General features: G+C 40.7%; 2 protein-coding genes across 4 annotated transcripts in view; one reads left to right on the top strand and one right to left on the bottom strand.

Annotated features, from left to right (window-relative positions):
- The first annotated feature begins 75 nt into the window (after positions 1-75).
- slc9a3r1a (SLC9A3 regulator 1a) lies at positions 76-21,338 on the top strand. Its single transcript, XM_037080495.1, has 6 exons — positions 76-691; positions 13,576-13,746; positions 15,727-15,880; positions 16,070-16,113; positions 19,364-19,444; positions 20,385-21,338. The coding sequence occupies exons 1-6, from the start codon at positions 221-223 to the stop codon at positions 20,526-20,528; spliced, it is 1,065 nt and encodes a 354-aa protein (XP_036936390.1). The 5' UTR covers positions 76-220; the 3' UTR covers positions 20,529-21,338.
- LOC119009346 (caskin-2-like) overlaps positions 20,610-23,826 on the bottom strand; it is a 54,789-nt gene continuing 51,572 nt past the window's right edge. For all 3 annotated transcript variants that reach the window (XM_037080491.1, XM_037080494.1, XM_037080492.1), the window contains exon 21: positions 20,610-23,826. In XM_037080491.1, the coding sequence (XP_036936386.1) occupies positions 23,730-23,826 (97 nt within the window). In that variant the 3' untranslated portion in view covers positions 20,610-23,729.

The raw sequence follows: 23,826 nt of genomic DNA, 5'->3' as shown, positions 1-23,826 counted from the left end.
GATTGCGCCACAGCCGGTCGGTAGGGGAGGTTCCGTGCAGCGGGCGGTGGTAGAAGTGAATGCGCAACACCAGCGGTGGAAACTTCACTGTGACTCAGTTCAGCGGAAGTGGAGGGCGAGCAAGTTGAGAGCGCGCAGCAGGTGTCAAGTGAGTTCGGCTGTGACTCGAGTGGTTTGAATAGTGAGGAGACAAGTTGCCGTCGGACAGAAGAGTAACAACATGTCAAACCTCAGACCCAGGCTGTGCGTGCTGGAGAAAGAGTCCAGCGGCTACGGGTTCCACCTGCACGGAGAGAAGGGCAAGACGGGGCAGTTCATCCGGCTCGTGGAGCCCGATACTCCCGCCTCCGCCGCCGGGCTCCTCGCGGGCGACCGCCTGGTGTTCGTCAATGGAGAGAGCGTGGAGGGCGAGAGCCATCAGCAGGTGGTCGCCAGGATACGGGCCACCAACGGGGCCCTCGAGCTTATTGTGGTGGACCCCGCCACGGCGGAGCTGCTGCAGAAACACAACCTGCTGTGCCGGAAAGAATTCGTCACGGAGGGGATTCCCCTGCCGGGGCAGGACAGCGACTCAGACCGCGGGGACGCACAGAGCAACGGCACCCCGAGGGAGTCTACCCCCGTCCCGCGTGAGAACGGGGATGCTTCCTCGGAGAGGTCGGGGAGGCTGAGTGTTAGCTCCAGCACCAAGGTACAGTCAGACACACTGCGACTCACTCAACTCACTGCAAACTTTTAAATCCGAAGCTTACCATATCCTTATCACTCTATGATATGATTACATTACAGTATATTGTATCACGTCATATTAAATTATTGAGCTAGCCTAAAATGAAAGTACAGTTGCCTTTACAATGATGACTAAATAGGTAAAATCTTATTATTTTTATTAGCTGGCTTTGCTAAATACCCCCTTACCTAGGTCCAGCTGTTGACTTCATATCCCATCTTTTATTGGGATATCAATAACATCATGATAGAGTAAAACATTCTTTAAAACCTATTGAGAAACAATGTGTTTGGCCTTTGGATCAGTGTGTATTAAAGACCACCTCAAGATCCACCTGCTTTTATTTTAGATCACCTTTGTTTTCACTACAACCATTATTTTTGTGTGTTGAGAAACAGTTTGTTGAGTACATTCCACACAGAAATGTCCATTTTTGGGGACTCCAACAATTTAGACACTAGATACCTGTGAATGCCAGGTTATGACATCGTCTCACTTATGTTGACATCTACCTGTGTGACAAAGATTAAGCTGTAATGTATTGTGTACATAGTTAGATTGCTATAACAAGGACAAACTTATCATGGACATCAGTTTATGAAGAGCTCCCCCGTTAAGTAAGCCACTTCCAGATGCAGTGAAAGGCTATAAGCTAAGACGGAGAGGTGACGCTGCACGGTGAATTACTCCAGGCCCCTACTCATTCCTGTTCAATAGAGTCTTTGTCATATAAATGTGTGTCAGTCTCTCCGGTTCCAGTTTTGAATTCCCCGTCAGGTTTGGCTTGTCAGACCAGAGGCTTTGTCACATTGATGTATGTCAGCCAGCATGTTCTTTTAACACTATTATTATCTGATAGAATCTTGAAAGATACAATTTGACAGGAAGGGATTAAAATAGTGCTTGCACATGCCAAGAGCATCTAGACTTTAATGTTGATGAAGTGTGCTTCACAGTTTCTGATTTTTGTTCATGACCTTGGTTGTACCAAAAGAGCAAGATTAAGAACAATAGTAATTTGTCTGAGGGGCCTGTCTGGGATTTCAACTTCTACCACAACACATTTTTTGTTACTTTCAATAAGTGTCTTTCCTTGGATTACTATTATCCTGCCTCTTTTGAAAGACCAGGCATTTGTTGTCCATTATAAAACAATATTACGACGTTATTCCTTGAAATGGTTATAAACATGGCAAGATTTTGACTATGTAACTGTTTGAGTCAGTCCAAAGTCTGGGCCCTGATTTAAATGTTGCATAACAGCAATGGAAAATAGGCTCATTGTGGTGGTGTTTAACAGTGTGGAGCTCTGAGAATGGGAAGTGTTTTTTATTTAGGACTTTAAAAAATGATTGGATACTTTTGTTATGTTTCGACTTGTCACCCTCAGTAGGTAAGAGCCAGGGGTCAGCTACGAAACAGCAAGAAGGCTCTGGTAGTATTCAGTATCAGATCACATTATACATGTATTATATATCTCCTACTACATAAACATATAGGTTATCAATAGGTCTGTAACTAATGGTTATTTTCATTATTGGTTAAAGTAGCTACAAGAGGTTTCAATTTTGTTGATTCTGCTGGTCCCTGTGGACAAAGGTAGCATCAGCACCACAACGTTTTGTTGGAAAGATCTTGATTTGACTAGCGTATGCATTTGTTTTGAAAGCGAGTCAGATGTATTTTTAACATGTTTAATTAACAACTGCAATATGACGATGGTGAAACAAAGCATACTTTGTTTCACCATCTAACATTCCCACACCTAGGTACCGTTAAATTCTACAGTTAACAGATTTGGTTGCTCAGTAAGTTTGGAGAGAAAGCTTAAGTTATCAGCATTTCTTAGAAATGTTGTGTCTTTGTAAGAAAAGTTAGCCAACAGAAAGATATAGCTGGCTAGCAATGCCAACATGAAAAGTTATGCAATAAGCCAGTTGTTCTTCTATGATCCTCTGGTGTCAGTCTACAGAGCAGCTTCTTAACACGGGCTGTAAGACCCATCAATTCATCCGCAGTACTTTCCCCTATGAATTAGCTTTACATTTAAGAATACGATCGGGTGGTATGCATTAAGAATGACTATATGAAAATAGGTAATTGTAACACTGATGGTGTATGTATGTTTGTATATGTTCGTCATATAGAGGCATCAGTATTAAACTGAGACTGACAAATCAGTGTTTTGTGTGTGCTGCTGTGCCCTTTCAAACTCACATTTCTCTCTTATTTGTGTAGCATAATTCGTTAATATTGGATTCATGGGTCTCCTTAATGTCAGCAAAACCTGCCCCTGTTCTGCTGTTATAGATGGGATATCTAGGTTTGTCTCATTCTGTGTAGGTGGCTTGTGCCCCATCACTAATGCTCTGACCTCCAGTAAGTAAAAAAGCCCAAGCTGGCTGGCTGAGATGCTGCAAACCTCCAGTTACATTCCTCCCTGATGGGAAACTTGGCAGAGCCTGACTGATGTTCTGATACTTGCCTCTGATACCAGCCTCCCAGTGGGACATACTTGAGTGGGCAGGCCAATGATGACGTGAAACTGGTCCTGCTATGCACAATCACGGTTACGCTTCAAACAATAGCTTCTTTTCACGTGATTGTGTTTGGTGGGACTTGGTATTACAGTCCAGGGCTCAGTCACCAAACCTCTTTCACGCTAGCTTAAGCAAAATCCTCATGGCGATACTCGCAACAAAGACTTGGAGATCTAATTCTTCAGAAATTGCTTTTTCCTAGAAGATAAAAGCATGAAGTGAGTGAGCGTGTCATCATATTATGGTAACATCCTGGCCTCCAGCAGTTCAGTCCTCCTCCACACCGAGGGCTGTCCAACGGTCACCATAGAGATCCCCAGCAGCAGAAAGAGGCTTTGTCCCCAGTGTTTGCATGGGGAGAAAGGCTTCTGGGCCAGGGAGGAAAGGAGAGAGCACTCTCACGCCTCAACAAGGAGGCCATGCTGACCCTGAAATACCTACACCCTCACTTAACACACACTGCCAATGGGGCTGAAGAAAAGTTAGAATATGTGTGTGTGGATGCGGGGCGAGAGGGGTCTGTCCGCGGGATTAAACAGCATTTTGTTCCTCTGTACTCTCTCTAAATGTGAAAAAGACCAACAAATGATGAAATAATGAGATCCTAAATGAATGGGTGTTTAGAGTGTTGAGGCAAGATTCTGTATAATGAGGTTCTTGAAGAGAAAAGTTTCCCCACAGTCCCTTGGCTACTCATTTGGAGAGGATACAGGCTCATATACACCCATTGCATGAGGCCTGGATTATACTTCCAAACTGATACCTAGACAGACAGCTGCTGAAATCACAGATGAGCAGTAGTTCTGTTAAGGGTTTGGTAGCAAGCTTGGTACTTTAAAGTGTCCCTGTTTGCAGTTCCAGAAGTGTTTCTTCATCAGGCTCAGAATGGAGACCTTGAGGCAGCTGTCTTCTTTCCAAGGGATCGTTTCTTCTTTGGTGTTTCACAACGTCTCCTATCACAAAGCTCATATAAGCCTGGGAAACTACAATCATTCTCACGCTTTATTGGCTCAAGATAAGTAAACCAATAAATCAATGTAACTGTCCTGTCACTCAATATTGATTCCATTGATAGACTGTCTGTAGTTATGGTATAACACCAACAGATTAGAGACAGCCTTGGATCTGCACTTGCATAACTCGGTGTATAATCGAACACATCTCCAAGTATTTTTCAGATTGTGTAGTGCTGAAATGATGAGTTGAATGATCAATTATACATTATTGTTATTAATCATTATTATTGTTGATTATTATTATTATTATTATTATTATGACATTATTCATGGATCAACCAATGTTGGAAACAAGTAAATGCTTTATAGTCAACAGACTATTTCACATGACTATATTATTAACTATATAAATTGATTAATAACGATTAAGTGTGTCTAAACGGCCTAAACTATCTATATCATTCTGTCACAGCGTTTTCTTATCGGTCTAAATATATACCATATCTGCATCCTGTGAGAACTTACTGGCGTAGTTTAGGTGTGACAACTAGTGAAAGATGTGACAAAAACGGCAGCTCCTCAAGAGGTTAGCGTAGCTGCTGTAGTATCAGTTCTAGCAGAACTGGAGAGAATGTTCCATTGAAAAAGGAGCAAAGAACAGCAGTGAAGGCTTTTCTTGATGAAAAATGCTCTTGCTCTTCTCTCAGCTGACTTATGTAAGAGTTTGATTTACCAACTCACTCCACTGGTGCAAGTCCTCTCTTACTGTTGATATGATTGGCTCACGTTCGCCTGTGATTAGGGCTGCACCTAACAATGATTTTTTTTTATAGATTCAGTTGTTGATCATTTTTTCGATTATTTGCTTAATATATCGATTACTTATTAAGTTAATCCAACCGTTTTTTGTGTGATTTGATTAATATAACAATGAATTTACCCAAAATGATATTTTAAAACTTGTCATTTTGAATTTCAATATAATAACAACATAGTAGCTTTGTCTTTTGGCAAACTGATTAGCGGTGGCTCCCATCACATCACACACATGGACCCATGAAGTGACACTTCTAGTGCTCAAGCATGGCTGTAGCACTGCTTACATCTGACGCGTCAACGCACAGTACATTAATTGATGTACTTACGTAACCATTCACATAGATGGTTTATGGTGGTTGGATGGTTTATCCAGTCACCCGCCAAGTGTTTTTTAGAAAGTGCCTGTTGAAAGTGACAGTTTTTATTGAAAAGATGGTTCTCTGAATAAAATGATTTTATAACTCAAAAAATCCTGGTGCATCAGGTTACTGGTCAATAGGCAGAAACTTAATTGCCTTTTTTGATAAGTATTTAAGTCATTTATCAGGCAAAATGGCAAACATATTCATGGTCAAGTTTATTGAATGTGAGGATTTGCTGTTTAATATCAAAGCAAATTGAATGTCTAAAGGACTGTATGTTGATTAAGAATTTGTTTTGACAAAAGTGGGAATAAAACTCAAAATCTGCTATTGAAACCAAATCCTGATGTTGTTGCCTGAAGGAGCAACTTTCCATCAGATGGTTCTTTGTGTGGGCTGCCATCCAAAGCAAACTTCATAAAAGTGCTGCTGGCGTCAGCTGACTGAGATCCTAGCTGCCTCAGTGTTTTCATAGTGACATAGTCTAAATAAACACACACACAGATACAAAATAGGCTGTCGGTCATCTAAACTTCCATTACAGTCCTTTTATTCTTAGCAGTAGCCATTCATTCATTTTCCAGCATTTTCCTCTTGAGGTTAACCATGGACATGCCTCAGACACTGAGATGACAGGAGATGATCATTTTCTTCCCTTCAGCTCTGTGAAAAGTTAAGCCGTCCAGTGAAAGCCTACAGATCTTCTATCAAGATTTAATCCAGTTCTTAGGCATGACTGGGATTATAATTACATTTGGTGCAAGCAATTAGTAAAGTGTCGTTCCAGTCTCTCCTCCTCACATGCATTAATACCCTGTTATACAGTATATAGGGCTTAGTCATCAAGCTTTGGGTTCAGCCTGCCTTCTACTCTGTTCAGTCAGCAGTTCCTAAAGTTAGGCGATTGGGATGATTATATGCATATGGGTGTGTGTCGGAAACAAACATTTTCTGAAATGTGGACAGTTGAGACTGATCATTTATGTCATCCTAACTCTGTTATGGTGCAAAATGTATCCTTTCATATTTAAAGAGAGATACTGTAAATAAAAATAAAAAAAAGATTCTGTAAACCATCCATCACAGCTGCTTGTGTCTGGGTTGTGCTGGCAGGAGGATGAATAAGGTAGCCCAGACATCCTCCTTCCCAATAACACCTTCCAGCTCTTCTTAGAGCATCCTAATTCTTCCAGAATATTTACACTTACATTTAGGGCATTTAGCAGCTGCTTTTGTAATTCATACATACACTGATCACATCAGGAGCAGTTTGAGGTTCAGTGTCTTGCCCAAGGACACTTCAATATGCGACTAGGGGAATTGAACTTTCAAATGACAAGACACTGGCGATACCCCTGAACCACAGCCACCCTATCTTTAGTCACCCCCCAAGAAGCCTTTGCCTGGAAAAATTCCAAGGGTACCAAGGGCATTAAGTAACGAGTTAACAACTTGACAATTGATCTGTCGATTATGTGGAATCACTAATTTATTTGCTTCATGAAATCTCGGAAAATGGTAAAAAAGTGATTGTTTCTTAAAGCCCAGGATGACGTCCTCAAAGTTTATTGTTCTAGAGGAGCAAAGAAACCAAAGAATATTCACAATTATTTTCTTTAAAGATTACTTGTGGTAACAAATCAGTTGTCAAAATATTTGGCAACTACAGATCACTGAGGTCTGATCCCTGTATCTTAGGGTGAACCCTTAGGCTACTTGCTAATTATATATGATGGACATATAATGATATGTCCAAAAACTCTCTTTTTTAGTAAACTCTGTGCACACAAACAATCTTCTCAATGCTCATGTTCATGTGTAGAGACCCTGGAGAGACACACAGCAGCTTCCTCTGTGAACATATAAATTGTAAGCTGTTGGTGTGGAGCCAATGAGGAAACCACTTCCTGTCCTCGTACCGAGCTGCTATAGGGCTGACACTGCATTGTTTGTTTTTGACTTCGCATGGAGACAGTTTTGTGTAGTTTGAGTCGGTTATGTCAGCCTTCAACTTCAGGCGATAACCAAAAAATTAACTGTGACCACATTCATCAGACAAGAACACATTCAGTGCACGACTGAACAGTTTGGGCAGATTTGACGCCACGCACCAAAATACAGCTGACTGACTTACTCAACATGAATAATTTACTGCCGGCAACACACAGGCACATAATACTGTCACACAGTGTAAATTCGTACATAAAAGAAGGGAAACTGTCAGGGGGAAATTAGTTGTAGAGGTTTCACCAGGATGACAGAATAACGCCAAGCAGAGTAATGTGCCAGCATTCGTTGTTTGGGCTCTCTACAGCAGAACATGAGTCAGAGTGAGTCTGTCTGGCTGACTGGTTTTTCATTACACAGTGGTTACGTGTTCAATCCTAAACATAATTGTTGCCACAACAAGTCATATTTTATAGTGCTATAGTAATCAACAGATATTATAGTTATACAGACAGTCTAAACAGAATACAAGTTCCGATTATGTATTTTCAAGTGTATAAGTGACAAATTGTATTAGATATTCAATGCCAACTTTTGTTCTTTACTGTTTTCAATACTTAGTGCTACTTGCTATTTTGGTCAGTACCAAAAACAAACTTTAAAACAGCCCCATTTGTATGTGCTCTTAACTTCAGTGAGGAACTGTAAAGTCCATTGCACAACTCTTGCCAGTGTACTGTGGACTGTTGCAATCCCGGGACTCTTTTTAAGTTGATTATTCTGAGAGGTAAGAACATTCTGATAAAAGAACATCACGTGCAGCACTCAGACAAACCTGTAAGGGTGGTTCAACAGTAATGGTTGAACTCAAAGCATAGATGTAGCTTTCATGTCCCTGTGGAATTGTGCCCAGAGTTAGTTGTAAGGGTGTCACATCATACACAGTTCAAGGTCCTCCCAACCAGTCAGCCCTCTTTATGAGACACTAGGTTGAAGCACAGAATCTGATGTTTAACCAAAGTGAGCTGTAAAACCATTAACCTTTGATATTTGACAAGCTTAGGGAATGTTTGCAGTGGCACCTGATACCTCTTGTACCATCACATTTAAGCTAGGCAAATGCTGTATTCACGCTGAGGCTTTCTGTGACACTTCACAATGTTAGAGGTTATTTCTTTGTGTCATCTACTGAGTGTGCACACCGCTCTCTGCAACAGAAATTTGGCATTTTCTGTTTCCTGCTGCAGATGCGACTGTAGTCGACCTTTAACCTCCCAGCAGAGGAGGTTGACAGTGGCACATTTCAAGTGTTGGCTAGATTGAAAATGGCAAGATTCATAGGCCACTGTCAATTCTGCCTTCTTTTTTAAGACTTCTTTTTTATGTCGTTGCCGACTTGATCTGTAAAGCTGTCAAGATAATATCTGGCTGGGTCAGCTGTAGTAAGGTGTTCGCCTGTACATCTGGTAGAGCCAGCAAAAGTTTTTGTCAAAGTTTAAAGTGTAAAGTTGGTGTTATTCTGTAATTCTCTTAGCATCAACAAATCCCATTAAAGATTAAAACCAACAGTTTATTTTTTTGCCTCTCAGAACGTCTGATTTCCCCATCCTGTCTGCGACACTCAGAAAATCAAGCCCATTGGTTCCTACTGAAGATGTAAAATGGGTCAGATATATAGTGTATATAGTTTCATGTTTTAAAAAGACTTCCCAAAACAGACATTACTCAGAAAAGGAGGAAGTAGTTCATTGGGGACTGTTTTCAGCGGTGGATTAATTAGCAGTCGTGGGCCAGTGCAGTAGTCTCCCAACTTCTGCAGACTATGGCACCCATCCACAGTAATGAATGAGCCACCTGACTGCCAAGTGTTAGCCAAGCAGTGTTGGGACTGATTTTAATATAGTCAGACTGTGTTGAGGGCTGAGATGTTTCAGTATTTCTCTGAGTTCTGTTAACTGTGTCTAATCTTTTGCCACTGCCTTCAGGTTGCTTTTCTTCTGAGTGCTGAACGCTGAGTGCCAGAAAGTGAGCTGTATCACTTCGGCAAATGAATTGTACATCATTAGCTAAAGCATTTTAAATATGAGGATTTTAATGTTTATGGCTTTTTTTCTTCTCTTTCCACATTATTAAACATAACATGAAATGTTCTTAATCTGAATGTTGCCAAATTTTTAAATGGCAGACAGCTAATAGGATTGGTATGTGCAACTGAAACTCTGCAGATTGTCTGATGATGAGGGTTATTGTTGTTGTTGGCCAGTCACATGTCAAGGGCACTGTGAAGATATGTCAGATAATCTTGTAGGAAATGTAAAAAACATGTCTTCTTTGTGGTTTATCTTCTTCAACTTTGTAAAACGAATCAGTGCGGCATTACAAAGAGCCTCTCTGCTGGACTTTACCCACTGGTTTGGTGTCATTATCATGCAGCACTTGCTGCCACTAGATTGTTTTGCTGTGTGTGGTGCTTCTGATACTGTGGTTTTCCTGTTCACGCTGTGAAAGTGACAGCAAAAGAACTCCGAATATCTGAAAGTACTCGTCAAATGACTTTTAGCGTTAATAACACAGCAGAGCACACACCCCTCAGCGTGTTTTATAAGGGAGCAAAACCAACACAACAAAGACTTGGCTACTTGTATAGGTATATTTATTTGAATTTAGCATCTTTTAAAAGTTCTGCATACCTACATGTTGACAAATAAGATAATGTCCTATACTGTAAAACTTTGTTTAAAACCATCAAACTCTGTCTTGAGTTGGTGCACGAGTGACAACTGACAATGCACCGTCTTTTGACATGAGATCAAGTGAATGATTTGTTATTGGATGGCATAACTGTACAGGTCAGCCCTCAGGTTGCTAGTGATGTAATGGTAGGCTAGCTGTATGTTAGAAGCTTATATAACTTGCATCCATCTTTATCTTGAACTTCGACAACTTCCCCGTCTACCGACTCCTGTTCGTCATACAGTGCATTCAGTGCGGCAGACAGTTGCCCTTTTTTTATAATCAAATATTAATTTTCACAAATGTATGTGCTGTTTGTAGAATTGGATTATTAAATCTAATTTACAATATTTGTTTACTGCCCTAATATAGATTAAGTTGTGTCGGCATGGAGACAGAGACTCTCTGCGAGGTAGCAGTCTATCTCTGGTCACCTCCTGTGACACAGGGAGAATCTCTGCTCCCCTGTGGTGAAGTTAACGGATTAAATCGAGCTTGTTTACCTTACATGACTCACATACACACCAACAGCCATACTGTATAGTGATACAGTAAAGTGTTTGTTACATCATCTAATGTCTGAACTTCCGTTTCTGATGGTGTTAAATGGTTTTTATTAGTTTAAGTTCCTCTTTGAGACATTTTCTACATACAAGTCCAATCCAGTCCAATCCAACTTTACTTGTTAAGCACTTTAAAAAGAACCAAAGTTGACCAAAGTCCATCCATCCATCCATCATCTGTACATATTCTATGTACGCCGCTTAATCCTCTGCAGGGTCGCGGGGGTTGACCAAAGTGCTGTACAAAAAAAAAAAAGACATAATTAGACATAAGTCGCCAGGTGTTGGAGTCTGTACGTTCAAACTTTCAAAGCTTTATTCATTTGTTAACAATCAAGATTTATATGCATTTCATTCTGTTGTGTAGCTTATAAACACTGTTACTGGCTTAGAACAAGCCACGAAACCAAAGGATCAGTATTTGACAACCTGGAAATAAATGGGAATTCTCAGGAATCACATACTCCACTCTTAAGTAATCTAACAGCACTGTGAATTACAATCACCACAACAATAAAAGAATTACTGAAGCTGTTAAAAGTAAAAACTTTTTTTTTTACATTTTACATTTGTTTTGTGCATTCTATTTAATCCAGTTAATCACTTTGTTCAAATTGAGCATTTCAGCAAACGCTTCAAACATGAAAGCTTTGTTCAGTACTCTCAGTAGAGGCTTTGACTGTAAAAAAAAAAAACCAAAAAAAAACCTGCTGTAGTATAGTTGGTAAATTCCTTGGCCCAGAAGGAGGTATATGACTCCGCTTGCAAGTTGAGATAATTGCACGATAAAGCATTCCAGCAGAGCACTTTGCACCTCACCTGTTACATCATCCTTCTCATCTTCATTAACAGCCACCTGTTATGTGGGCTTTGTCATAAATGTGTGATTCCATCCAAAGGTTCAACCTGACCATCACCTCACCTAGAGTCCTCCCAATATCACACTGACTCACTCAGAATGTTTCAGCAATCATCAACCATGCTGATTTCATATAAACCCCTTGGATCAATCATAATCCACTTAGAGGGTGTGTAAGCATTGAGCGAATGCTGAGGTTGCAGTGGTTGATCTTAAATGGCCACCTGGCAGGGACTCACAACTGATAGCCGCTGATAGCAGAGGATGTTCCATAGATAGCTGTGGTTTTATGAGGTGATGGGGTACAACAGGTGGGTGGGGAACATTTTTTTTTTTTTTTATATTGGAGCCACAGGTGTTCACCACTGTGACTGCCTCATGCACATGTTACTGTGGCTGTAAAAGGATTTAGAGGCTTTGTTTTGCTCACATGTATGTGAAGCCAAATTCCACCAAGCAAAGAAAACAACATGAAGCATTAGGGATGGCAAAAACAAGTCAAAATCCAAATAAGTCAAAAATAATTGTTAATGTAATGTAACACTGAATCAAAGATATGAGATCCTAATATATATATACATTTTAAATAAAGATTACAAGACCATAAATCAAAATAATTTTGAATTTTAAAGTCAAAATTACCAGGTAGCATTTGACTTACCATCTCAAAACTTCCTATTCTAGAGCCTGATTGATATACTGGTTGGCTGATATCACTGGCCGATATGAGCACATATCGTATCAGCATTTAATAGTCCGACATAAAAACTTTGTTTTAGAGAAAATAATGCAGAAAATAATTTATGAATATTAAAGTTGTATTACTGTAAGTGCCGTGAACTGATGTCATTTTTGGACAATAAACTTTACTGTATAACTGTGAAATATCCTGCTAAGATTATGTACTTAAAATTGTCACCTGTATTACATATTTGAGGGATCTTTGAGACCATTTTTATGTTGTGTATATATTCTGTGAATATTAGCAGATTGGCTGATATATTGATATTGTAATTTCTTTACTCTCTAATATTGATATCAACACAAAAAACAGTACTGATCTATTACTATCTCATAATGAAGTTGTCAGATTTTTATTTTCATTTTCTTCCTTTTCCTTTTTCAGAAGAAATTAGCTTCCACACATGTCCACATCACACCTCAAGGCTGGACAAAATTGTTTTGATTGTGCATCAGGACAGTTAGCAGCAACGCCACTTCAGAATTGAGTCACTGGAAATGAAAACACCTTTATAGAGCTGACCCCTTCTGTGTTAGGAACCCGCTCACCCAATCACTTCCAGGAGTCTTGTAATAAATTCATGGCTAATGGCCTCAACTGTTCTTTAACTGTATGTGTGATTAAAAGGTTAAATAGTTAAATGCAGGTCCTTTACCCACACGTGGGATTAGACACACAGCGGGATTAGCCTCTGCAAGAGAGCAAAGACGCTCTGCTTCATTCAGATAGGAAGTCAGCGGTTATTTATTTCATAATCGGTCTTTTTATGAGCATGAATATCAGTCAAAGGTCCATATAGATCATGTTTTAACAAAAGAATTTTCCACTTATTGCGTGTTTATGGCACCATTTGAGTGTGGTGTCTTTGTGAGTCTGACTCAGTGTGTTATTTGTCCAAATCAGCACCATGCCCACAGTATGTAAATAGGGAAGTTTGATGACGTAGATATCTTTGTAATTTAGAACAAATATTGATGTGGATCTCAGATTGACGCAAACCACATCTGGAAGTGGACAGCATGCTAGAAATCTAAGATTAATTGCACGAAATTGTATTGACTGTAAGCAGCCATTATGAAGCATATGTCACATCCTTTATTAATCAATGATAGTCATGTGGTTATTATTGGTCTCTCTATGCGTCATCAGTCTGTTGTTGGTGTGATTCCATATCGAACCATCAGAGAATCTTCTCTTTACCGTTTGTTCTGTTTATCAACCTGATAGATGCTTCACTGCATTTCGTTGTCTTAGTCCTTGTGCATTTGTAATAAAGTTCAATCTGATCCAAACTCCTCTGTATTGTTGCTATTTGTGTGTGCAGGAGGAGAGAGCCGGCCCGCGGCCTCGTCTCTGCCATATGAAGAGGGGACCCAGCGGCTACGGCTTCAACCTGCACAGCGAGAAGTCCAAACCGGGCCAGTTCATCCGAGCCGTGGACGAAGACTCTCCGGCACAGAGAGCAGGCCTCAGACCACAGGACAAGATCATCCAGGTACAGTTTACACACACACACACACACACACTTTTCACATTGTTCCTGACTGAAGAGAGTTTGCCTCACACTGTGTGTGTTTGTTTGTGTGCTGTGTGTGTGTGTGCTGTGTTTGTATTTCTATCCGCTGTAATCCTATCAACATCAGCAGGCAATCAGGAAACTGAACTCCCAGGAGGTATAAGGTTGTATTAGATGGATGTGTATGTAGCTGTAGGCTGCATATATTTTTTTATTGTGCCTGTGTCGTGTAACGAGGGTTTATTTTTGTGTGCATTTAAAGCAGGAAGTGAGTGACGTCCATGTTGAACATGGCAGTGTCGGAGTTAAGCTACTTATTGTGTCTGTGGGCTGAATTACAGCCTGCCCAAACTGTCTGCAGGGCCTCTCACATGCAGGGGGGGGAGACGGTGCAGGGATGAAGTAAATGAAGTAACACCACACCTGTACATACTGTATATACATCCAGATAGAAGCTTTAAACAGGACATTTAAAAGGTGAGTTTCGGGAACAGAATGCTGGGAATTTCATGAACTTTCCGTTTAGGTGAGGGAGTCAGTCAGATAAGGGTCACTGGAGAGGAATATAGTGTTCTGTACCACCTATCCACTGTTCACAGTCAGTGTGGGAGTCGGTGAGACTGAGAGATTCCTGATGACAGCTCGGATCTTCCTCCCACAGGAATTCCTCAGTTATCTCCCTGGGTTCTTCATTAGCTCCAACTCCGGGAGTATGCTTGTAAAACTGCGCCCTGTAGCAATGGTGTTACCAAACAGTTTCCATCACTGGCACCATGACCCCATTCATTACTATGTAGCACAGCCACAATATTAGCAGCTACGCCTTGGAAAAAAAATCCTCAGTACTATGTGTGAATGACCATTGATAACTCATAGTTTAAGTCCAACGTTAATACAATAAAATCCAGCTGAGTGTATTTTCAACCCTGTGCAAGCTAACTTTTTCCTAGGGAGTGTGACGGCATATAATTTCACATTGTGATGGCTTAACTCACATGCAGTTGGTCCGTGGATTTCCTGATCCGCTAAACCGGTCAAAATAGAAGCGCCACGTCAAAATTTAAAATACTTAGATAACTTACTGACTACAGGTCCAGGTCTGGAGTCGGACCGCAGTCTGCCTGACACTAAAATCTGAAATGACAACAACAAATGACAAGCCACCCTCTGATCGCGGTCTTCAGTTTCATGCATTGTACAGCCAAATGCAATGAAGTGGTATCGGTACGTGGCATCAGTGAATTTTTACAAGTACGAGTATATGAGCACAGTATCGGTATCGGTGCATCCATATATTGAACTGTTATATAGTTCATGTCAGTTCATTGCTTATTGTTGAACTCCTCCTCCTGCTGTCACCATTTGTAAATCATCAGGGTTGCTGCTCTGATTCCTCATCAGTTTGTTGCAGCACAGCACCTCTGAGCTGGTTCTAAACCTGCAACCTGCTCCTCAGTCAGCACAGTGACTTCATTCTGCTCTCGGAGATTTGTGGGACTCAAGTGGAAATCGTTGCTAGTTTCTCTAAATCTGGATTTGTTTGTTTGCTCCCTGAGGGCAAACTGGAAATCACACATCATTTATGTAAAAACCTGGCTCATTTCTCTGGTGTCATGCTCCCTACTGCTGTCAATGCTTAGCCCTGAAAGAGTAAAGCTCATTACTCAAAAAACAGAAAGTAAATCAGTTTGTCTTTGTTTTAGATCAGTGAATATTTGCAAGTTTGCATTTCGCAACCTGAAGTCCTTTGACTGCTGAGTCTGAGCTCGGATCAAACAGTGGTTAGTTGTTGTTTCAGCACTATGATGAACATGATGAACCCTGTTGGATGTTGGGTAGCCATTCATAACATAAGAGCTGTATTTCATACATGAAAGAAAGCATTGTGTTTAAAGGACCATACCACTGCTTCACCCATCTACTACAAATCACTTATGAGATAAATCTCCCCTTTCTCAGGTGAATCGGGTGTCGGTGATTGGCATGCAGCACTCAGAGGTGGTGGCAGCCATCAAAGCAGGTGGAGACGAGACCACGATGCTGGTGGTCGATGCTGAGACTGATGAGTTCTTCAAGAGATGCAACGTCCTGCCCACTGAGGAACATGTCACTGGTATGATGCGCTAGCTGCACTAAATACAAAATAAAAAAAACTGATGCTTTAGCATTTGACAAGTTGGAAATGAGACTCAAATGTACTTTTCTTGTTAATGGGACCTTTAAAGAAACTGAAAGAAAGAGTGATGACGTTTGTCTTTGAAGATGATCAGAAATACAGCTTTTACCCTGTCTGCCCCTGTAGGACCTCTTCCTGAGCCGGCGTCAGAAAGAGCATCAGAGGAGGAGGTGAGGACCACTGTGCGCACACACACACACACACACACACACACACACAGATAGTGGCCTGGAAAAGCCCTGCTGATCCTCTCTGGACATTCCTGGTAGCAGATTAGGAGTTCTGCACAGTGTTGTGTGTGGCAGTCTGTCGGTCTTTGTGAGACCGGCGATAACATGTCAACGGACTGATAGTCTGTGGAAGTTGTCAGTGTTTCTGCGAACCAGGCCAGGACAGTGTCACGCATAAAATCTTTAAAATCACAATCCATGAATGTCTTCACTTGAATAGCAGACTTCATGCGCAAAGGCAGTTCAAAGTGCTTTACATGTTGCATTCATGAAATCATGTCGCGTGTCGCCACCCCTCTCTCTCCCCTTGTTTCCTGTCTGTCATTTCACTATGCCCTAACCCTAGTCCTAACCATCACACTAACACTAACACTAAAGGCATATAAAACAAAAAATACTCCTTTAAAAATGAAAACACTAAAAGGAGATTCCACATAAAGCACTGATCTACAAATGAAAAGGGAGATATGAAAGCCACAGATGGGTTACAGTATGAGGTAAAGGACTGTGGTCTGGTCCTAAACCACTGAGAGTTGAATAGGAAAGGCAGTAATGTAAACTATGTAATTCTGTAACACACTGGCCCCTCTCCTTATTTCTCAGTTTGTACATCCTCCACTCCTTTCCTCCTATTTTAGCCCCTCCCACCTGCGATGCGAGCAGATCCTACGGACACTGGATCCTACACTTCCCAAAATGCAACTCACTGGTGTTTTTCATTCCACTCTCCCCGTACAGAAAATCCCCCTGTAAGGCAGGCTGACTGTTGTAAAGTCGCAGTCTCCGAGTGCTGAGGTAACCCTGATGACCTCACTGTGACATCATCAGTGTAATTTCAGACTCGACGCAGTTTCCTCAGATCTGCAGACGTCATCATGCAACTGTAAAAACAGTGGAAGGCTCCTTTAATTAGCTGTCAGTATCAACTCCATGTGTTGGTGTGACATTGCACAGGCACAGCAGGTAGAGTTTATCAAAAGTAAACACACATGCGCGCGCGCGCACACACACACACACACACACACACACACACTGGCAACATGGGAGAAGTGGATTGGCCCCTCTAGTGACATTGTGGCTGACCCTTCACCATGGCAACAAGAGCTCAACAGTGTGTGTCCCCCCCACCCCCTGTCTCCTGTAACCCAGAGGATCATGGGATTGAAGTGGCTTTAACTCTCAGGGCGAGTTGGGGATTATGCTAATGAGGAGACTAACGAGCACGGTTCACATACTCAACACATGCAGGCAGATTTCGGTGTTGTGCCGCAGAAACAATCATTCATTCACCAGCAGTTACATAACACAGAGCTGGGTATGATGCCCATGACCAACTCTGACTATAAGTGTGTGTGTGTGTGTGTACTGTTATCTTTTGACCATATAAGGTGATGGGTCAGTTTTTCCCCACAGTTACAGAAGCTGAGAAACATCCGAGCAGTTGATTGAAAAAGGTTGATTTGCACTATAAAAACTACAGGAGATAAGCCGTGCTGTCACTGTGCAGTTTGTACAGAGGATACCGTAAATGGTAACGCTTTATATTAGAGTCAGAAATCAGAATCAGAAATACTTTATTATTTAATGGGGGAGAAATCGGGCACAATACAGTAGGTAATATTGAATAGTATAGCTGACAATTTATGAACAACTTTAGGATTTGTTCACCGTGACAAAAGTTAACAATTATTTTTTACCAGGTTACAAATGATATGTTAGAGTGGGGGAGACCACTGAGATATCACAGTGGGTCTGATCTGGTGGTGCTATAATACTGCACGATGGCTGCACATAACAGTCCTTCACTGTCCTCACAGATGTGAGAGGGCAACACGAATGAAAGAATTAATAACAAGCGTCGTCCAGCTTCCATCTCACCCACAAACACCTCGTTTTCTCATAGCCCTCGTCTTCCTCTCGCCGTGGCCTTGATTCACCGTAAAGAACCTCTGATCAGCGGCTCATTGCACGCACTTACATTCATACCACACGCTGCACTGACCAGTTCTAGTCGAACGTGGGTGTGGCGAGGGGCTGATCCGTGTATGCACGTTACGAAAGTTGATGTGAGATTTTTTTAAGGAAATTGCACACCGACGCCAGCTTTAATAAAACAGAATATTTTTTGGCCTATATACACAAAAACTTGTGGATTCTTTGTGGAGTTTCACAATTGAGATCCCTGGAGACTTGGGTTAATGATAGTCCTACAAATGTGTTTGTAAAGGCCTTCAGTTACATTCACAACTACTCTGTAAACTGCTCACAAGTTCCCTTAAAACTGTTTTATAATCCAACAATGAACATTTCAGTGATGCCATTGTTAACACATTGTTGTCTTATGTATGTTAATAAATGAATAAAATAGAGCCTCCTCTAGCAGCTAGAAAACACCCCACAGGACTCTGGTGTTATGCAGCATATTGTAGCATTCATCCAAAAGCCACTCAGAGTTTATTTTTAGAGCAGCAGCTGCTTATGAATTGGATGCCAGTTTCATCCATACATACGGTGAGTTGAGACGGGGTGGGAGCTGTGGAGGAGGTCACACAGCAGGGACGTGAGCAGTGTGTTTTCTGTCCTGCTGTGAGTTAATATTTCAACCAGCGTTCCACCCTGCACACAGGCGAGTGCTGACAGGGAACTTTAATAAGTGAGTGATGGGATGAAGTTTAAAGCTCAGCAGGGCTCTACTGCCCCCTGCTGGAGATGTGCTATTCCAGGTTTTGACGCATCTGAGACTTCTGCCTTCACCCAAATTCATGAGTGGTGAATGTAGTTTTGTTTGTGCGGCTAAAAAGAATACCAGTCCCAACACTGATGCATGGTTCATGCACATTCTGAGGTATCGCTCGCTTGAGGTGGTTTTTGCCTTTCTCTAGAAACAACACAATGAGAGATGGAAACATCTTTTCTGATTCAGCTCTGACATCAAAAACATTTAGGTTACATGACCGATCGGCTGTGTTGCTCTCAGAGGAGAACAAGTAGACCAATAAGCTCGTCAGATTCCATAATGGCGTTCTCATCCACAGATCACTGCCGGTTGGGAAACAGCTGCTTCTGTAATTAGTTCACTACCTCTTTTCTTTTCCTCGACTGTCAAACTGCGCTGTGTGTGCTCATTCGACTCAAGATTTGCTTAAATTAAATTCAGTTTGAACAGTGGGCTGTTGGTTATGTTTGACAGGCAGTAGCAGTGGAGAGGAAGACCTCATCAGCCTCCAACACCTCCCTGCCAGCAGTGACCAGGAGCTCCCCTCCTCCAGAGGTACTGAGAGCAGCCACACTTTGTATTGATACAGTAAATACAGAACAGAAATACTTAATAATCTTTGTGAATTAGAGTGGAAATATTACAAGAGAGAGTCATCAATTCAACACATGCAGCTCTATTACAAGGAAAAGTTATTGCAGATATCTAAATGAAGACGATCACAAGAACGTTATAATAACATGAGAAATGTTCTGACTTTTAATTGAAATATAAACATTTTTGCAAATATGCACTATTTCCACTTTCAACTATTTCAGGTCTAAAAATGTCTTATTTGTAATGATGACTTTTTTGACACACAGACATAACTAATACAAATTGAAAAACACTTCAGATTTTTTTTCCACTTGATTCTTTCTGAGTGGCTCAATCCGCTTTGATTTCAGTGAAGGCTGCTATGAACCTTCATTTTCATTAACAATTTGATTTGGTCCCTGCCAAACACACAAATCTGAATTTCTTAATGCTTAGTGTGATATCATCAGATGACAATCAGAAACCCAAATGTTTTGTTTGTTTGTTTGTTTTTTGTTTTTTTAAGTCACCGAGTTGAGACTAAGAAGAGCAGAAATAAAGAAGATACGGAACCCTGGAACCAGGAAATGTTTGGAACTGAAAAATAATTACTTATTAATTATCAGAATGGTTGCCAAATATAGTTAATTAGATAAAAAGAAAAACAAAGTTTGAAAAAGATAATCTTACAGTGGGATGTTAAACACCTGGAATGAGCCTGTATTGTGTTCATTTCAGGTTCACACTTTTGTTTCTGGTGTCTAGCAGATATATCTCTCAGTGATCCAGTTCCAATGCCTCTCCTGCTAAAATAAGCCCAGTCTCTTCTGATTGGTCCACTCTCATAGGCCTCATGGTTCACATCATGATATTCTAAAAGGGTAAGAATGATGTACAATCTTACTGTGTGTCCCTCCAGATGGAGCCGGCCCCGGGAGCTGACGGTCTGGGTCTGGGCATGTCACTGGCCCAGGCCAAAGAAAGAGCCCGGCAGAAGCGAGCTGCCAAGAAAGCCCCGGCCATGGACTGGAGCAAGAGGAACGAACTGTTCAGCAACTTGTAAACATAATCATCATCTTCATCATCAGGTCCTCCTCCTCCAGATCGTCTGTGCTGCCCTCTTTGCCCTCTCCTTTTTTTTTTTTTTTTTTTTTACATCGTCACACTGTGCACAAACCCGCAGTGTTTATTTTAAACTCCCATGTTAAACAGTATTATATTATTATGATGATTTTGTTTTAATTTAGGGTTGTGCCACTTTTACTTCACATTTGAATAATGGTTGAAATATCAACATCACACACAGAAATGAATGTTAATGTATTAAGAAGAATGTTTAAAAGAGAAATATAGTAATGTAAAGTTTGTCTCATGAGAAGGACTGTTGGGACAGAGATTAAGAACCAGATTTTGCATCAAAATGCTAAAAAAACAAACAAACAAAAAAAAACGTTAAAATGAAAGTCAGATTTTGATGTCTGCAATCCGCAACTACAATGAAAGAATATATATTATCGTGTCTGTATCTGTGAATGAACAATGCTGAATTACTCTCCTGAGCCCTGATTGCCAACAGAACCATTCCGGGACACTGTGTTTTCCTGTCGGGGCGCTGCGTGAACTCCATCAGCGTGTTGAAGTCTTACGATGGCTGAAGGGACTGTGTATGTGTGTGTGTATGTGTGTGTATGTGTGTGTAGTGTTTAGTATGATGAAAGCTCTGACAGCCTTACTGGAAACTCTTCTTCATGTCTGTCCAGCCATCCTTCCCTCCGGGGCTTCTGTCATCATATATGGAAAATGCAGATTATTTTTTCAAGTTGCTCTTTATAGATTTGTACTGTACATACACAAATAAATGATTTAAGATTGACGAATATGAGTTTTGGATTAAATATAACTGAGTCTTTTTTTTATAATGTAGTGAGTTTGTGACCTTGAAAACAGCAATTTGACAAAAAAAAAAAAAAAACACTTGATTTTGGCCACCAAAAAACAAGCGTTTTGTGAGATACAAATTAAGGAAACTTGGGATCCTTTTAAGATGGAAGCCCTCAGTGGCAAGTGAAATAAAATTAGAAAAACCTCTAGAAATTATCATGTAAAAACGTCATAAGTCACATCTACTGCCCTCCATGAGAAAAAAGTCTGTGCAGTCACATTACAAATTCTCCTTTTAATGATTTCCAGGATTGTACAGAATTCAGTTGAAATATTAATAAAAGGTAACAGGCAGCCATCAGAATAATACAGAGCTTTGTGTAATGACTTCAAAAGGACTTGACATCAGAATGTAAAAAACAAAAAAAGTAAACTCCCTGATTTTACAGTACACCCTGTAAAAGTTTGGAGGGAACTTTATGAGTGCCGTTTAAAAAAAAAAAAAAAAAAAAAATCAGACAGTGAATTTGTATGAAACAGTGTCAGTTTACAGACAGCTATAGGTCGTAGCTTTCCTTTACTGACCTCATTGATTCACTTACTGGCATATAACCACATGAAAAGTGTATGAGGAGAGTCAGATATAGTAATAAACACTTTTTTTGATTTGAATACGTTGAAATGAACGCATAAACTTCCACGAGGTAACAGAATTCTGAGATTTGACATCGAGGGACGAAAAACAGCAGTCTCCAGTTTTCAAGTTCTGATCCATTTGAGATATCTGGCTTCAATAAACCTGCTGTGACACTGATACTGAATGACTGCTGCTTCTGTTAACTCTGAGATAACCAGTCCAAATATAAGCCTTCGTACGGAGCAGAGGAGCGGTTTGTAAAAAAAACAACCAACCATCATTGGTCAAATAATAAGAAATACATTGTTGGAATTCATACAAATTCATCTTTTGCAGCAGTATATAATCATTATTCAGTTTAGACACTAACTGCTTTGGAAGAGCTACCTTTTGCACTGTGGAGTCTTGAGTGTGCCAGAATCAACCCACACACCATCTTCTCTGCAGGTGTGCTCACACAGCCCATAACCATTTATTCACACACACTGAAGCTCGCCAAGCTCAGCGCAAGACGCCTACAGCCAGCTGAACGCATCCTGAAACTGAAGCGGGCTGACACATTACTAATTGGTGTTTAAAAAGTGACATGTGAAGGCTTTCCAAACTATTCTTTTGCGATTAAAAGTATCAAGATAAAAACAGTTTTCGGCATTTGTATACTTTGACCTGTGAAATTCATAGTTTCAAATCAATTTTAATATATTAATTTACAATAGACTATAAAAAAATGTACCCATTTATTTTTTTTTTTTTTATAATTTAACATATAAAAGTCATATTATTCCGCTGGCACACTCAAGCCTCCATACTCTGTAGAACACGAGACACTTCTACATAGGTATACCTACAGTAAATCTCTTACAGTGATCAGTCAATTTGGAATTTCATCTTCCAGGAGGTAGACCTCGATTGAAAAGCTTTGTAACAAGCTACTGCTGAAATGTTTCAAGAGTCTCCCTTTCTTTAAAGACGACAAACTTCACACTTAATAGCAGCCTGTTAGTGGGTCGCACGCTTTTCGCTGACAGAAACGCTTTAAAGAGAGGATGTTACCTCACACTGTCATGACACAAACCTCTTCCTGTGCCTCCTGAAGAGGACAAAAGACTTTGGTAAAAAGATGTAAAATCAAATCTAGTACATATGGAATACGCTGCTTTTAATTCAATAAACAATATATTCCTCATGTTATAGACGATAAGCAGCAACATATAGATATAATACAGTCAAGCTAATATACACTAGAATGATTTAAACAGTGAAACAGTCAATAGGATCTCCATTTGTTAAAAAACAAACATATGGAAGTATAAATATACTCAGTATAAAGATATCTGACTACACATACACAGTGCCACCATAGACTTATCTATACATTTACAGGTAACAGGTGATTAAAATGGACCCTCATTCCCTTTAGTGATAATATACTGAACACACACACAAAGACATCTGGACGCTGATCTCGCAGCTGCTGTTTGCCTTTTGCTCCAGTAACATTCCCAGGTGTGTGTCCTAAGGCGAAGTGCTCGCGTTGAGAAACTGGCCAATACTGAGGAAAAGTTGTGCAGGAAATCCTCAAATGTGCTCGTGTTGATTCACTCAGAGGCGCTGAGCCCTCCACTGCGTCTATGTGTCTGTTCATACCAGAATCACAGGATCATCCTGGTCTCCTGCTGGCTCCTCTCCATGTTTTCCCTCTGAAGAGAAGGGAACTTTGTCCCTGTGGGGCAGAGTTTCAGGACGTCACTCCAACATGGCGTCCAGCTGGTCGGCCAGATCATCAAACATGTTGCCGATGTCATCCAGAATATTTCCCGCTGCCTTCACTGTGCTGCTGCCA

Source organism: Acanthopagrus latus, chromosome 20, assembly GCF_904848185.1.
Source record: "Acanthopagrus latus isolate v.2019 chromosome 20, fAcaLat1.1, whole genome shotgun sequence".
Lineage (NCBI taxonomy): Eukaryota > Metazoa > Chordata > Actinopteri > Spariformes > Sparidae > Acanthopagrus > Acanthopagrus latus.
This window is presented reverse-complemented; position numbering and strand designations above follow the sequence as displayed.

Coding starts and splice junctions, on each gene's coding strand:
- slc9a3r1a (XM_037080495.1), top strand. CDS start 221: ATGTCAAACCTCAGACCCAGGCTGTGCGTGCTGGAGAAAGAGTCCAGC. Junction 13,747..15,726: donor CACAGGACAAGATCATCCAG/GTACAGTTTACA, acceptor CCCCTTTCTCAG/GTGAATCGGGTGTCGGTGAT. Junction 19,445..20,384: donor GGAGCTCCCCTCCTCCAGAG/GTACTGAGAGCA, acceptor GTGTCCCTCCAG/ATGGAGCCGGCCCCGGGAGC.